General features: G+C 30.4%; 1 protein-coding gene across 4 annotated transcripts in view; it reads left to right on the plus strand.

Annotated features, from left to right (window-relative positions):
• LOC105202925 (5-hydroxytryptamine receptor 1) overlaps positions 1-18145 on the plus strand; it is a 492922-nt gene that overhangs the window by 316523 nt on the left and 158254 nt on the right. For all 4 annotated transcript variants that reach the window (XM_039452417.1, XM_039452412.1, XM_039452415.1 and 1 more), the window contains one exon: positions 4308-4591. In XM_039452417.1, coding sequence (XP_039308351.1) covers positions 4430-4591 — 162 coding nt within the window. In that variant the 5' untranslated portion in view covers positions 4308-4429. The remainder of the gene's footprint in view (positions 1-4307; positions 4592-18145) is intronic.

An 18145-nucleotide genomic window follows, 5' to 3' on the forward strand; every position in this document is an offset into this window, starting at 1 on the left:
TACAAATTGAACAAAAATGCCTTTTACGATCGCAGCTAGGTCTTCGTGCTTGTATTGTTTTTGTGATTTTATATACTTTCCTGAAGTTCAATGAACTGCGCGCCAAATTAATTTTCAGTCATAACACAATTTTAAATTGAACAAGATTAAGTAATATCACGTATTATTAAATATTAACCCTTTTTCCTCCTGACAAAAACTATAAAGAAATTATTGCGAAAAATATCACCTTAGTCAGGGTTCGAACCTGGGACCTTTCAAATCTCCGGTACGGGTGTCTTAGCCAACTCGACCACTGAGGCTGTGATGATATTTCTCGCAATAATCGACTACGAGTTAGAACGCTTTCCAAGGCAGCGTGACTTTTAAAGTAGTAGAGAGAGATATTTTGACCGTTGTTGTATCAATACAAGTTGAACAAGAATGCTTTTTACGGTCGCAGCTAAATCTTCGTGCTTGTCTTGTTTGTGTGATTTTATATACTTTCCTCAAATTCTGCTTTGGCTTTTTATTGCCATTATTTTATTTAAAAATTATGATATTTCAATGTGTTTCTGGAATATTAATGGAATATGCCACGAGATGTTGCAAGTATATTGTTAATTTACGTTTCTGCAATGTCTCCGTAATATTGCATTGCAATCTGCAACATTGCAACATTGTTGCAATATTGCTGCAATTTTCTGTGCTGTATGGGCCCATGCAGCACAGAGAGATTGCAGAAATACCCTATAATCAGAAAGTACCGGGAATTTTTTATTTAAAAGTACCGCGCATGCGGGAACCGGTTTATTTTTTTTTTTTATGTTGGTACGACCTTAAGACGCACATCTGTCAGGTTTTAGTGCCATCCGATCATTAGTGTCTGCCTGGCGTTTGTTTACATCAGTCAACTTTTTTCATTTTGCCGCATTTTACCATGAATAATTTTGTTGAACAAAGAGTTTGTTTGAAATTTTGTGTTGCGAACGAAATTTCGTGTGCCGATGCACTGAAAATGTTGCAAAAAGCATTTTGCGAATCTGCTCTATCAAAAACAAGAGCATACGAGTGGTATAAAGACTTTAAAAGTGGTCGTACAGTGGTGGAAGATTTCCCTCGTTCCGGACGTCCATCGACGTCGAACACCGATGAAAACGTGAAGAAAGTGAAAGAAATGGTGCTTGAAAATCGTCATACCAGCTTAAGAGAGATGTCTAGTGAACTTGGCATTGCACATGGAACGGCACAGCATATTGTGGTTGATGTTTTGGGTATGAGACGCGTGGCAGCCAGGCTCGTTCCGAAGGATCTGAATTTCTTGCAAAAACACCAATGAATTATTTGACCAAACATCAAGTAAATACCATCAAGCAAGCACCGTATTCACCTGATATGGCCCCGTGCGACTTTTTTTTGTTCCCCAAGTTGAAGTTGCCACTTCGTGGAAAGAGATTTCAGTCGATCGAGGAGATCAAAGAGAATGCGACGAGTGAACTAAAGGCCATCCCTTCGTCGGCCTACCAGGGATGCATGGAGGACTGGGTCAAGCGTTGGCACATGTGTGTTGCTTCAGATGGATCATATTTTGAAGGAGATAAAATAAATTTGCCTGAAATTTAACTCTATTTTGTTTTATTTAAAAATTCCCGGTACTTTCTGATCATAGGGTATTGCAGAATAATTTTGTTAAAACATTGTAATATTGCATATTAATTGCGAAACATTGCTGCAATATTGCTGGAAGATTGCAGCAACATTAAAATGTCCGCTTTTTGAAATATTGCATTGAAACATCTCAGCAACATTGCAATGTTATGAATTTTTTCAAAATGTTCACATAAATATTATTACACCACATAATTTCAATAAACAAAACAATATTTTTGTAACATTTTAAAAAACAATTTTCACAAAAAAAAATCTCGAGAATCTTTTTTCGCAAAATTTCCAAACGGTCATCCATCCAAGTCGCGACTACGGTGAACGTTGTTTGACCTCCGTGATCGCTGCGAACTGATTCCTCATGATGATCTGTGAACACTTTGCTAATATGTGTATATAATTGGTATATCAGGTCAATATATATCAAAAAAATAAATATATCTATAATTAAAGCACAGTATTTATATAAACAAATATAAAGTTACGGTTTTTTTTTTATTAATTTCGTAAATGCAGAATAGCATCTGGAATAACTTTTCTGTTATTTGTTTAAATAAGAATGCAAAACCAAATTAGAAAATATATATCAATATAATACAATAATTAAGTTAAATATGAACAAATTTTTATTAAAAAGCAATCAAACAATATTGTTTGTTCATTGGAATGTAGATCTAGGTTTCTTCATATATGGACTTATTTCTATTGATATGAATTTCGTGTTTTTCAACAATATTATGATGCACACAGCACCACGGAATCACATGCCTTTTTCTAGACATCTTAGAGTCAACATTTGAAAACTGCCTGCAGACGTCTATGTAAAGTCGATTTGCCGTCAACTCTGAAAGCCTGACTTGGATGAGTCGACTTATAATCGACATATAGACGGTTGTGCTGTTAGGAAATGTAGAGATTCAGCGGAAAATTTAGTAACGTCGCCCGACCTTAGTTTGTTAAATCTGGATAAATAATTATAGATGAGTTAACTTAATATATTATTATACGCGAATATTCTGCTTTGGCTCTTTATTGCCATTACTTTATTAAAAAATTATGATATTGCAATGTTTCTGGAATATTACTGGCATATGCTATGAGATGTTGCAGGCATATCGTTAATTTATATTTTTGCAATGTCTCCGTAATGTTGCATTGCAATCTGCAACATTGCAACATTGCTGCAATTTTCTGTACGGGATGTTTTGTATAGGATATGATGATTTAGATATGGTCATATAGAATTTTATATAAAATTTTTACTCGGACTGTTTATTTTAATTGTTTATATTTAGGTATTAGTAACCGGCCTGTAGTGCAATTCTCTAACTCGTTATGTTGTCGTTACGTGTCTATAACGACAAAAAACTGTGTTGCGCAGCTTTTCTATCATGTATAATATCTGCGCAACAACACTGTAACGATACCGAATTGTCATAACAAGTTAGAGAATCCCAGCACTGGCTCGTATAGCCCTATTATATATTATAGATTGTTTCAGAAAATAGTCTATCTTTTTGTTACTTCGATTGTTTCCAAATAAATAATTTGAATATAATATTTTTACAATTTTTTATAAAAATAAAAATTTAGAATGTTATTTTTGAAAATAATAGAATCTGGTATAACAAATTCTTTTAATGGGAAAAATATGGAGAAATTTTAAAGAAAGAGAAAGAGGGAGAATGAAAAAATTTGGAGAATATTTTGAAATTTCAGATCACATTGGTGGAAACACTGGTTAAAACTTAATTTCCTCAGAATTTTTGAGTTCGCCTATAGAACAGTACCATTTGTCTTATTCATTCATTTGACTTGGATAAGCTAATCGCAAAATAAAATGTAATTTTTTAACAGATTGGATCGAAAGTGTATTACAATATATATTTTTCAAATTTTGTTAATACCAAGCGAAAGCTTAAACATATTTTTGTCACATTTCTATTTGCTTCTTTGTTTTCGAGTCAGTTAAAATAAAGGACATTGCTCGCATGCGCTCGGCATTAATATCACATGTCCGGCATTATTTTCTTTCAAGGAGTACAAATAGTCTTTCCGAAGTATTTTTCACTGTTAACACAAATCTATTAATTAAATTTGACTATTACATGACATGGTGCTGTGTAATACTTTTTTGCTTTTATGTTTTATTATCAGTGAACTGTTAATTGTGATGTGATAGCCAAATTTAGTTAACGGACTAATGCTGGACATCATATTAATATCGAGAGCACATTATCAGTGTCTCTTATTTTAACTATATTGCGAAAAGGAAGAATCAAATCCAAATATGATAAAATGCATGTTAATTTAAAGCAAAGTTTCATACTTTTATATGGCATTAATAAAATGACAAAAATTTGATGCCGATGCTATAACGTCTTAAAGGTCTTAGAAAATTTGTCATTTTTTACTTATTGAGCGCCATTTTATTCAAAATTGTAATATAGTAGCCAACTTTAGCCGTTGAATTCGTTTTCAGCGATCAAATATCCAAATGAAAACAGTTTGTTTATTCAGATCACTCCACTTTCTCAAAAAGATCTATTTTTATATAAGTGTGTTATAATTGTATAAATTAACATTTAATTGTGTTTAATATATCTGAAATTGTTTTTATTAGGTCCAAGAGTACAGAACTTAAAGTGATCATAATTTTGCAGGAAAAGCGAAAATTGATGAAGACTGTGGAATAAAGAGAATTGCTAGTCAAGATAAAGATTCTCATACATTCTTCGACAACCGCAATTAGAAGGGTACAAAAAGAATAACGGATACATTGAAAATGACAACACAAGATACTATCATTACTGTAGATAAACAAGATTTAATCAGTGCGGACGTGCCAAACTCCACATCGTTTATCAACACTATCCAGCCAGCTGCTACATTTTTCTCTTTTTTCATAAATTTTCCAGGCGAATATTCACCCTACACTGCAATAGAGGTAAGTGAAATCTGACAAGCTATCATTATTGTTTCATAGCTACCAAATTAGCTTTCTTTTCTTGAGGTGGTAAACTGTGGCTCTTAACACGAATACACTTCTCAAGAAGGTGCATGGCTAGTCTTTGTTTGGTATAGGGGAAGATAACCGAAATTGTTGATTCCTGAATCACATATCATCTAAAAATTCAATTGTTGTATTTATACAATTCTATAAGGTTGTTTGAAAACTATCAAGTACTATTATGATATTTTATTATTCGAAACGTTAGGCACAGTAGGAATTATTCATGTTTGTAGAAAAATCGTGCTATTGTGGCTATTTCTTTATACATAGAGAAGAAGAGAATATTATAGCTACTGCCGACAAAATGGCTACCCCTATTATTTCCGTTATTAGGTGACGTATTCTAACAATTACTTATGGAGTTATTCGTTTAGTAGCCCGCCGTTTTTTAGTGATGCTAATATGCCAATACATAATGACTGACAATTGTTATAAGGCATTTTTACTTTTGAGCACGTCTAAACTTTTTCAAGGTTCATCTTTAACCTTTAATTACTCATACTTCCTCATTATTCTCGAATTTGAGTGTATTATCACACGAAAGTACATACATTCGAGTGTTTTTTTGTTAATTTACTTTTTATTCGGCTTTATACATTTTAAGTTGTACAAACTTAAAACAATAACATAGAATTTTGTTAACATGGTTTTTTAAGCAAAATTTTTATATTGAAATATTTCTTCGATAAATCAATTGTCATTCTAAAGAGCGGTGTTTAAAAACAATATAGAAATCATTTTATGCTTGTTGCTTAATGTTAATCAGTGATGAAATATTATTTTTAATGAAATTTCTAATGGTATTTTTAAAACTTCTGAACGCAGGAAAATTCTAAACATGGAAAATTAAAAATATATAATTTTGTAACAAAGTATTGTGTTTCTTTTAAACTAAACTAATGTTTTAAAATTATTTTTATGGATAGCCATATTACAATCATTTTTTTTTCTTCTACCGATTATGCAGTGCATTAGATTTTTATAAATCACGTCATAAATAATAAATATTTTTTTACTTTGAGTCTAAAACCTATCAAACAACACTCTGACGAATGTAATCGTGTAAGTTTCAATAGAAAATATTAATTATAAACAAAGTTATTCAATAAAATGAAAATGGGTGCCATATTACTTTCTTCTCTTCTACATATATTAATGAATCGAGAAAAAGTAATATGAATGGCTTCGATTTTGATCATTTGTAATAATCATAGTATATTTAGAATTAGATTAATAGGGTTAACATTTTCTTTTTGTTCTTGTTTATATAGCATAGATAAATAAAGTTATATAAAATGCCATAATCTTTTAAATTGCACCACATTGATTTAACAAATGATTTTTGTTATCACGATAAAAACGGTTCTTACAACGGTTGTTACAATGAACAAAAAGTAATCAAAATAGAATACAGAAAGTATCAAAATATCCAAAAATCATATTTTGAAATATAAAAATTGTAAAATAAAATTAGATGAAATGTAGAGCACATAATATCACATTTTTCTAAAACATTTTTGTGATGTTATTGAATGTCATGAAGGGTATAAAGTTTTACATGAAATGGAACAAGTTAGACTTTGTGAATAGTAAAGAACCCTGCAATTTCGGTAACCTGTGATGCGATTTGGAAATCTCATTTCTTAAATTACACTAATTATTGACTTAGTAAAATTTTTTAAAAATCTTTTAATTTCATAAATGATTAAAAAAATTACGTAAAAGAAGTAATATATTGTATTCACTGGAGAAAATAGTTTATTGAAAGTTTGAAAGGTGCTTAAGTGTTGAGTAGACGTTTAATTAAAGTTTTAATATGTATATTTATTGAAGTGTTTGGAAATTAAACATAAAATTATGAGATGTTTGCGACTACATTTGATAGACATTTGAGAAATGCTGTGTGATATTTTCAGAATGTTGTAAACGTTCGAAATAAGTTTTATTGAATATTACACATTTCACATGTAAAAAACTTACAATTACATCATAATAAAGAATTTATAATTAGTAAAAAACTTAAAGAAATATTCTTCAAAATTTCCGAGTTATAAGTATTTACGTGAAAAGTAGTGCAATTTCGACAATTTTCCCTTATGTTATTTCAATACACAATTTAAGTAAAGAAAAAGAAGAATAATCGACAAATATTTTGTTCTCTTTTCAAATTACTCAGTAAATGTTAACACGATATAATCCTTATAAACACCATTTTAGCTATAGAATTCTACCATCTGGCCTTACAAATAGAAGTTCATTGGGTATACATATAGAATGAACGCAATTTATAATCTACTGCAAAAGAAAAGAAGAATGCAATTGTGAGATAGAAAGGGGATCGTGGTATGCAACAAATTATATCATAAAAAACATTTTTAAATAAAATCATAAATTAATGACACTCCGAAGAACTTGCATACTAATAAGCTATAAAATAAAGTTTTATGAACATATTTACCTTAGAATTGAACGCAGTAGAAAGAGTTTAAGGAGTTACGTATTAGAATTATAGTACCTTTATTCGTATCTTTAATCGTTATTATTTTGCTGTTGAAAAAAATGCTGTCTTATGTTGTGCTGTCCATATATAATAATCAACATAATCTTATCCAGACAGTACAATATTTATTATAAATATTTATAGATATTTATTATCGTTTACTTTTTTATATACTAATATATAAAAATTTTATAGATATTTTATGTAGAAAGAAAAGAAGTAATAAAAACCTTATTAAAAATGTTATTAAAACATAAACTACATATTTTACATGACATTTATGATAAGTAAAATACTTAATATTCTTAGTAATATTTTATACATTTTTATAAATACTTTTATGAAATATTTATGTGATAAATCTTTATGGTCTGTTCAATCTAAGACCATAACAATATTTACAAAATATTTTAATAAATGTTTAGAAAATGATTCAAATGAGTTATAAATATCTTACAAATATTTTATAAATATTGTGTATTGTCTGAATATTGCATGTGAGAAATTATTTCTTGAGACTCGCTATGATCACGATATTTGTGACGCTCGCGACACTCCCAACGTTCGTAATGCAAATATTTCACGATTATCTCACGACTTTCGTATATAATATAACTTCACATGTATAATATAACTTTATACGCAAGCGCGCGAATTGATACACGCATTACAGCAAATATCAAATTAAAGAACAAAAATAATTAAAAATAATTGAACGTCGAAACTATTCAGCCCTTGTATCCGATCAACCTCAATGTTATTTCGAAAATGTTAACAATTTGAAAGTTACAAATTCGCACATTTACATAAATTTTAACAAATTACATACGATAATAAATTGACATTACATTAATATTACATATAAGTGATCTTCTGTGCTCTTTTTCCGTGATGCTTCCTGTATGATTTCAACGGACTTTATTTTTATTTTTATCTTCTAGGTCAGTTCTGATTTTTCAATTTTATATGTGGATTATTCCCATTTTTGTTGTTGCCGCTATTTATTATAGTTGCGCAAAACTTATGTATCTATAGAGTACTGCCTCATCTATATTATTCAAATTTATATTATTTATCTAATAAAAGTTATTTCTGCGTTTCTTATATTAATCGATAAAATTTTTTAATTGTGGCAAAAGTTATTCACTCTTGTAATATAGATATTAGAAGTGTGATTTAATTTTGAGAATTTTGCAAGGAATGGATCTAATATCAGTATTGTCGAAGACATTCCAATCATAGTTATTGTGTCTTATTTTAATATTACTTCATGATATTTAGCCATTTACTAATAACAGACCTAGTAAACATCGTTACACCATCCCAAAAATTGAGCTTCCTAAAAATCAAAAGAAAACGACCGAAAGTCACAGAATTTCAACAGAAACTTATGATGATTTTATTTTTCCATGTGAATATTGGTTTAGATGATTCAGAAGTTGTGATTTCAATGTTAATGACGAAGATCGCTCGGGACAACTATAATACAGCTAGATTATATAGATTTGCAAGTATTATAGAAAATCCAATATAATCTACTTCAGAACGTACCACAGCATCTAATGTTGATCATACAACAGTTATTATATGCTTACATGCTACAAAAGAAGTTTACAAAAAAAGAAAATGAGTTCCACATTAATTATCGAAAATTGCCATCAAGAACCAATCGAATATTTGTATTTTGTTCATCAACAGACAAAAAAAGAAAAGCTTTTTATATCAAATTGTTATTGAAGATAAAAGTGGATCTATTTCGATAATCAATTGCACATAAATAAGATCATGGTTTAATCCAAGCCAATCAACAAAATCCGCAAAAGGCGCGATATTCAAATTAGACATATTGCTGTATATTTGGTGGGATCAAGAAGGTGTTGTGTAATATGTTAAATCCGCATGAAACTGTCACCGCTGATCGTTATCAACAATTATACAACAATTATACAAATTGAAACATTAAATCGAAAATGATCTGTTTCGTGATATATGGAAGTTCACTCCGTATACTGCTTACATTTTGGTAAAAATGTTTGTTATTTCAACTGAATTATAAAGAGGTCTTGGCCTTACACGAACGTATTATACAATGAAAAAAATCTCAGTCTCTATTGAGAATATAAGAACGGCACGAGACCCGGCTCGGTTCACTCGCTCGTTATACAAATGAAAGAGATCTCGGTTTCTGTCGAGAATAAAAGTCGGTATATACCCCGAAGCTATCAAAAATTTAATTTATCAAGTATTATTTACTATGTTTAAGGAAAGTAAATTATGCCAATAAAAACTTCATACTGTTTACTATTACAAAAAAGATTTTAAATATGAAATATTTCTTTTCTTATACTTGAAAAAGAAACTTAAAAAAACCCTTGCATTTTTGTCATATAAAAAAGCGGCGGGATTTACGACTACTCATGTGAAAGATACACGGCACATCAATTATTTACAAATAACATTTACAAATAAGATATAAAATAACATAATGACTTACAAAATGTGTTTACAAAGTTTATCAGGGAATAAAAACACTAAATATATTTACAGAGTAATAATAATGCAATATTAAAGAAATTAATATGCACAGACATCAACAGATATGTACGCATTGTGTTCTCAACATAGGGTAATGCTGCTTTTCAATCACGCAGTGTCTGTATTACGACATAAATCTCGCACGTTGAAAAGGCCGTATATCCTAAACAAGTAGAATATACAAGATATCAAATTAAATAAAGAAAACAAGAGCTATGCACTTGTATCTTGCTTGTATTTCATCCTTTACTATCGTTCTACATTTACATATTATGAAATAATCATTATGCCTTTTATATTTTCTACAGTAATCATTTTACGTAGATGGTAATACACGATCGCGCTACTTCTACATGAAAAAATTAATTCAATTCACGATTCATTTTTATTAATATTAACAATAAAGAACTGTAATTACAATACAATACTAATATAGCATAAAGACACATAACAAAGTGGTTGTGAGCTATCTTTATTCCTTCTATTTTTTCTGACTGCTGCGGCGTACATCTCCCCGCGGCATAAATACCGACTTTACCCTATGAGTATCGCACGAGACTCGGCTTGGTTCACTCGCTGGGTTTGCAAACTATTGTCTTCTGAAAGATTTGGCTCTTGAAAACCTTTAGCTGGCCTGATCTCGGCAACCGCTATATATACGAAAATCTGAAGCTGTGGAAAAACCAATCAGCTTTTCCATTTTCAAATGCAAGTCATCGGTAGGTCAACCGTATGCGGTTATCGTTCGGCATCGTTGCTCGGCGACGCTTCGTAGTGGACCCACTATTATGTTACATTTTTCGATCGCAACATGATTACCAATTGCAAGTAAACGACACAAAGTGATCCTTCTTCACGACAATGCTCGATTTTTTGTTATATTATCAGTGAAGCTAACGCTATTAGAACTGGAATGGAAAGTCTTACCACAATCCGCATATTCTCCACACATTGCTCCATCTGATTATTACTTCTTCCAATCGATGCAACATGCTTCAGCTAGAGAATACACACTTTCATAATTTTCGAAGAAGTGCAAAAGTTGGAAATTGAATCAACGCCGAAAAATTTTTTTATTGTCAAAGAATCCATCTCTTATTAGAAAGATAGGAAAAAGTTATAAAAAACGAAAAACAATATTTTGGATTAAGGTATTTGTTCATTACCTTATTTAAGGAGTTATGACATCTTTGAGAATCAAAATATTTCAGAACTTTTTTTTGCTTAAATAATACTTTGAAATGATACTTTGAAATAGAATATAATTTTCTTCGTCTAAAGTCGATCTGGAACTCTTTCATGTACGAAATAGTCATGTTTGTACGCGGCGCTATAGTGCGCGGAAATAACCTTGGAGCGCTCTCCGAGTATTCTGCTTTTTTACTTCAACTGTCAAGAAATTGAGGGTTCCAGATAGTTTAATATAGTATTGTAGAGACACGAGGTTACGTAATTTAAAAAAAATATAAGAGGTCTTTGAGGCAGAAGCAAATTGACAAGCAAACCGATCGACGAATTGACAATATACTATGGTCTAGCTATTTGCAGAAATCCTAATTCCCTCAAAGATATGAAACGGGAATTATGGGTGACTTTATTCCACAAGATTTTCACAGACAGCGAACAACAGCACGACCGTTGCCCAGGCAGAGAAAACTCTTAGTGTTCTTGGCAACAGGCGAAAGCGCACAATGGATTACATCACTACCAACACAAACCAGCTTTGAATGAAGTTTTTAAAGCTGTTCAACCAATTTATGAAGAACTAAGTCAAAACGAGTTGCTATCTTGCTGTGTTGGCGAGTTTACTCAAAATAGCAACGAGAGCTTCAATTCTATGCTGTGGGCAATAGCACCGAAAACCGTTCATAGCAATAACAAAGCAATCGTTGATATTGCCGCAAATATTGCTGTTCACAATTTTAACAATGGTTTGCACAGCATAATGAAAATTATGCAAGTCTTGAATGTGATAATTGGAAGTACTTGCTACATTCTGCATTGAAACAGACGAACGCCGGATTCACGCAGCTAACGCGCCATGACCAAGAAAGCTCAAGAAGCTCGTAAGCAGCAGATATCAGCTCAGAAAGCTATAGATGACAAGTATATGAATGTAGAAGATCAACTATATGGTGCAGACGTTCGCAGATTAATGGCGAGCCTCTAATAATTACAAGCTTTTTTATTGCAAAAAAATGCAATTTCTCTAAAACACCATTTTTCAAATCGGTGCAGTATAGCTCTCACAATTTACATCGGAACAACTTCAAACAAAGCTTATTCTGCGCCAAATTAAATCTTTTATGAAAGTACGTAGCCGTCTTTTAATAGGATTGTTGTTTTTTGGGGGGGAACCGATTTTATAACAATTTTTCAGTAAAAATTAGTATTTTTTTTTAAGTTAGTGTAAATTCCACAAAAATTAATATTTTTCAAAAATTCTACGTACTCTCAGCAAATTTATCCCAGAATATAAGACGTTTTGAATTTTTGTTCTACGGCATACCAGTCAGCCGGAATCCTGCACACCGATTGGATCGGTATGGCGCAAAGGGTCATCTTCGGCGCTATTTACAGGACATTCTTTAAAGTATTTTTTTAATTAAAAAATATATTTTATAACTAGAAACTATAATAAAATCAACCCTCAAACTCATTTTTTGATTACTCTATTCCTTAGAAATAAAAAAAATTAATGAAGAAAAGGAAAAATTTCTTACGCAAAAGTGTCATAACCTCTTATATAAATCAGTTCTTTTAGGAAAAAACCCTCAAAACTAAATCACTCTTCTAATAAAATATTAAAATTGTTTAGTTTAAAAATAAAATGATATACAATAATGATCGTAGTAATTGTGGGATAATGGCGTGATTATAATAATCTTTTGACTCTGATTTTATTCCTTATGAAGGTAACAGAGTATCTCTTAAATTATACTTTGATATTAACAGACTAATGTACTTGCTCTATAGCGGTTACTTGTAAAGCTCTGGACACGTGTAAAGTGGGAAAATCTTCCTCTCTTAAGTTTTGTGGAAAGGACAACCAGATTAACAATCGGCAGATAACTATCTAGTAATAAATTTGTTTTGCTTTGTTCGTTTAAACCGTGTTGATGTTTTATATAAGTCATCTCTAATATCGATCTTTCTATCAAAAAAAGCTTTTTATCTAGTACCAGTACGTTATTCCCATTAAAATTATAATTATCGATTCTGTAGAGATCATATTAAATTACATTATTTGAAAATCACATTCAGGGACTCCATGCTAGACTAAAGTTAAAAAATTAGTATCTAATATATTTTCAAAATTATGTAAATAATATGCACCTGTAAAAATCATTATTACTTGGAAAACTAAAAGCTAAAGAACGCAGTGAACGTTAATTATCAGTAACCATCTTACAATATCTAAATAAACTGTAACAAAGTAATATTACATTAACGTTATTCTAAGAATTCAATACAAATAATACAAGATATGGTATCTCACCATCTCACATTTATTTCACGATTCCTTTCCTTCTTCTCCTCTATATGTAATACGTACATGAAGTATGCTCACGTTAACAAAATCCTATGTTATTGTTTAACTTTGCATAACTCAAAATGTATGTGTACAGTCAGGAGCTAAAAGGTATTTTTTATAGTTTTTGGAATGTAAACTTGCTCATCGATTGGCGAATGTAATTGGTTGGATCCACAGGTAGGAATCAATTACGCTCGCTGTTCGATGAGCAATTGTACATTCCAAAAACCATCGAAGAAAATATGTTACAACCTTTTAGCTCCTGTATAGCCGAATTATAATTAAATAACAGAGAACACTTGAGTGTACAGATGTCTCTTTCTTAGTTATGTTTACGTTTGTGACTGACTGCTGCGATGATCATTGACGCAGCGTTCGGTCATGAACGTAAAAATAACTAAGAAAGAAACGTGATCCTTGAAATCGAACCCAGGCATTAATGCTACAGTCTGTACGTACATTTGTGTAAAAATACAACGAAGTTTAAGAAGAAATGTGAGTAGTTAAACTATATGAAAAGTAAAACTGCCTTATAACAAGTGTCAACTATTGTGTATTTGCATATTAGCGTCACTACTGGTAGGCTACAAAAACAAATAATTTCATACTTGAAAGTATAAACTACTTAGTTACTAGAATTTATCAATGGAGAAAATATAAGTGTCCATATTACTAACGATATTATTGTTCACGATATTATTTTATCCTCCAACATTTAGAAATGTAACGCTAAACATAAATCAGTGAAATAAATGATCATTACAGCTCCATGTCATCTACATTAAATGTTCACTCTGTGTATTGTCTATAAATATCTATAAACAATGCACTGAATAAGTTAAGAATGAATATATAAGTATTTGTGTCTAACCTTGTTATATAAATCTGGAAGTCCCCTTTGGATAAACCCTCTTTTATTCTTCCGTAGACACCATGAGTCGTAGAAAAGCCAATTCTTTGATTTAAAATTATTCGGTAAATAATAAACAGAAACATTTGATTTCGTTCCTCCCTTAAAAAAGTTGTTGACAGTGTGGGGATTTATCGGCTGAAGGACATCGTGTTTTATTAGTCGTGTCTCAATCAAGAACACACGAAATTGAAACGTATCTTCTTAGCAACTTACTACGTCCGCCAAAGTTCTTGTCAAAATACATAAATCGATTATATTTTTTTCCTATTCTTAGCCTTTATTTTGATGTATAATGTGAGTAAAAGATTATTTTCATCATGTATAGAAAAACTTTATCCAAAATATTGAAATTGCCCATATTTTAATTTTTAGAACAACACGAAAATGTACGCACAATAAATTCTAAGTAACGAATAAAAAAAAGTGCTTTCTGTAGTTGAAAAAAATTGTATGTTGTTGCATTAGATAAATAAATTATACTAAAAATCAACTTGCAAAGAGCATGTACGCATTTTTGTAAAGCATATGTAATATCATACATGTAATAACACAAATTAAATATAATTTTTTTTTTACTATTTATACTTATTTTTAATAATTATTTTTTAAATAAAATTCTAAAAAATTGATTTGGTAAACTTTTACAAAAGGGGAGCAGTCTCTGACGACCTTGACCTTGACATATGTTATTAATGGGAAGGTACTAAGTGACATACAAAAGGTTTTAAGTAATGCTTACGTCTTGTTAAAAAAATATTATCAGAAAAAAAAATAGTTTTTCTTACTTATTTCAGAAAATATTCATTTTACAAAAAAATATGTCAAACAAAAAATGAAACTCGTGATAAGCTCTATAAAAAATGTCATATGCATATTTTACTTAACTTTAATACTGTAGTTGTTATCGTAGAAAAACTGTTTTAAAATCATTTTTTTTTAGTTTGAGTAATTTTGCGCGAAATGTAGTTGCTTGGGCGGGGAAGGGGCTCCGCCCTTCTCCCGCACTCCCTCTCCGTATTTTTTCTAACTCAACCTAATCCTAATCCTATTTTAGTTGTAATTTGGTCAAGGTTATCTAATTGACTATGTTGCGATATTTGATTTGAAATTATGGCCTACCCTTTCCCGCATCCACCACATTATTAGTGGACTTACTGAAACGGGATGGGTTAGGTTAGAAAAAATACGGGAAGGGGTTGCAGGGGTACGGGCGGAGCCCCTCCCCCGCCCACGCGTTCTTTGTACAACATGTAAAAATTTGAATTTGTGAGTTTTTTTAAAAATGGTTTTTTGATTATAACTCCTAAAGTATTGGAGTTAGGTAAAATATGTATAGAACCTTATTTGTAGAGCTCATCACAAGCTTTATTTGTTATTTAATACATTTTTTTGTAAAATGGATATTTTCTAAAATAATTAAGAAAAACTATTTTTTCTTTCTCTGATAATATTTTTTTAATAAGACGTGAGCATTACTTAAAATCTTTTGTATGTCACTTAGTACCTTCCTATTGATAACATACTCGTATGTGATGGTCAAGGTCGTCAGAGACTGCTCCCCTTTTGTAAAGTTTTAACATTAATTTTTTCAAAAAATTACTTTTTTCCTTTTTTTACCTCTTTTTCTATTTTCTGTGAAACAAATAATTGATTTTTATGTTATTAAATAATTATATTTTTTTAAATAATATTATGACATTTTATCTTGTTAGTATTAACCTTGGACAATTTAAAGATACACAATTTTTTTCATATAAAAAGTTACGGAACTTACTGCAACAATGAATTTACCGATTCTTCCTCAAATTTGGATATGTACAAAAAAATAGAAAACATTTTGGATTAAACAATTAGTTAATCATATTCTGAAATGTTAGAAAAGTGTATCCGGATTTTTTCAGATTTTTTTGAACTCAAAAATACTTTAAAGAACATAACATTTCCTTAACAATTTAAGGAGCCTATTTAATGAATTCAAACGGTATCTACGGAGAATTATTATATAAACTACTTGCGTAATTTTTACGAAAGTTATGGTAATTTGATAATGCTTTATTCCAATGACGCAGCAATTTTTAAGATATAGCCTATTTTCAGATATAGCCAAAATATTTCAGACTGCACAATATCTATTTGGATAGTGCATATATAGAAAAGACTGCGGCGAATTGCATCACACGGTAAATCATAAATTTTGAGATTCAGTTATCATTAGTTTTTTAGCAATTTCATACAATTTATTTTATGCTAATTACTTCCGCGTGCTCCCCTCTACAGTGAAAATAATAGACAATAATTATGGATTGTATATGATTCAATGTCAGTCGGTGATACAAGCGTAGAAATCGTCAGTACGCGAAGAAATTTTGTTTCACATATAAAATTATGATTCCAATTTTGTGAATTTGTAACGAAAAGACTTAAGGCTCTTTTAAAGAATTCATTCATGTATTTTTATTTCTTTTAGATTTTATTTTTTTTTAACTGGTAATCCGTTTTGTTCCAATGTTGGAGCAAATTGGACAATTTTCTTTTCTTCATTTTTTTCATTGTACATAAGAAATACTATTTACGTATCATTTTATTGTATAAAACTCAAGCCAAATAAGTAAAAATTACAAATTTGCTGTAAAACTTAATAAAAAAATTGAATAGTTAAATAAACTATTTAGAAATTCGACTGCAATTAAGTTATCTCGTCGTGAATATATATACTGTGTTCCGTCGCATTATCCTCAACAGAATAAAAAAACTTTGAAAAAATTAAAGCTCTGCTCTTGCTCGCTTTTTACAGTCTCATAAACATTGTCGCGTGAACACAAATATTAAACAAAAGAGCCTTAAAAGTTATTACTAGATGTTATAGTTAATATTGATATTTATTGTGTGATTTTATGTATATTTTTAAATTTACGACACTATGCGCCGAATAATTTTTCCATCTTAAAACACAGTTATAAATTGAACAAGAAATAATAATATCACAATATTAATTCTAGCTACCTACATATAATTTTGGTTATCTTCCTCCCCACCTATAGATTTGAGGAACTTTGTAACTCTGTAACGTTATATCTCTAAGAAAGTATATTTTTTATCATATATGAAATCGATACCTCAGAATCTAATAAAGACCGTAAACAAAACCCGAATCAAAAATATTTTATTCTAAACTAATTAAAATTTAAACAAGTTGTTATAAAAATTCTCAAAAAATGAATATTTTGGATAGTCAAAGTTTCTTTAAACCTTAATACTAATCTTTAAATTATATTATAAAAATGTTGTAGCAATGTAAAAAATCATATATGGTACCGGTACGGTATCTAAGTGTAAGGAGCTAGGGTTAAAGTAAAATTCAATTTAATAATAACCGAGGTTAACAAGCATCTAAATGTAAGAACCCTTTCGTCTCTAAAAAAAAAACTGTAAAAAATTTATTGTGAACAATAATACCCTAGCTAGAAATCCTTGAAATCCTTCCGACTTTTTGGGGCAGATATTTTAGCCAGCTTGATCACTGACACATGTAGTGATACTTTTCGCAACAACTGTCACGTAAGCATGGCAACGGACTTTTCAAAGCCACAAATTTGATTTAGAAGGGTGGTTGGAAGAGATAGTCCAGACGAAACAGCATAATTGCAGTTGAACTTCACAAGTAGATTGGATTAATTATTAAATTATGCTACGTATCGTCCAAATATATAGGATGAGTTTTTCCTGTGTCAATGTTTTACCATAAGAAATGATTTATCGAATGTAACTGTACGGTATACTCCGTATATATTATACACACATACACGGTAAATCAGTTCCTTTAATCGCTTTCTTGAACGGCGTCTGAAACGGTACGCCGATCTGTTGTTTAATTCTCTTGACGTCCTTACTGCCGCCGTTCTTGAGTTCAAGGCAGAGTTTAAAAGTTTTTCGAACTAGCGGTAAACGACTGCGTTAATTGTAACTGTTGTACTCTTCTAGAAATTGTCAATGATAAGTTGAACA

Source organism: Solenopsis invicta, chromosome 1 (genome assembly GCF_016802725.1).
Source record: "Solenopsis invicta isolate M01_SB chromosome 1, UNIL_Sinv_3.0, whole genome shotgun sequence".
Lineage (NCBI taxonomy): Eukaryota > Metazoa > Arthropoda > Insecta > Hymenoptera > Formicidae > Solenopsis > Solenopsis invicta.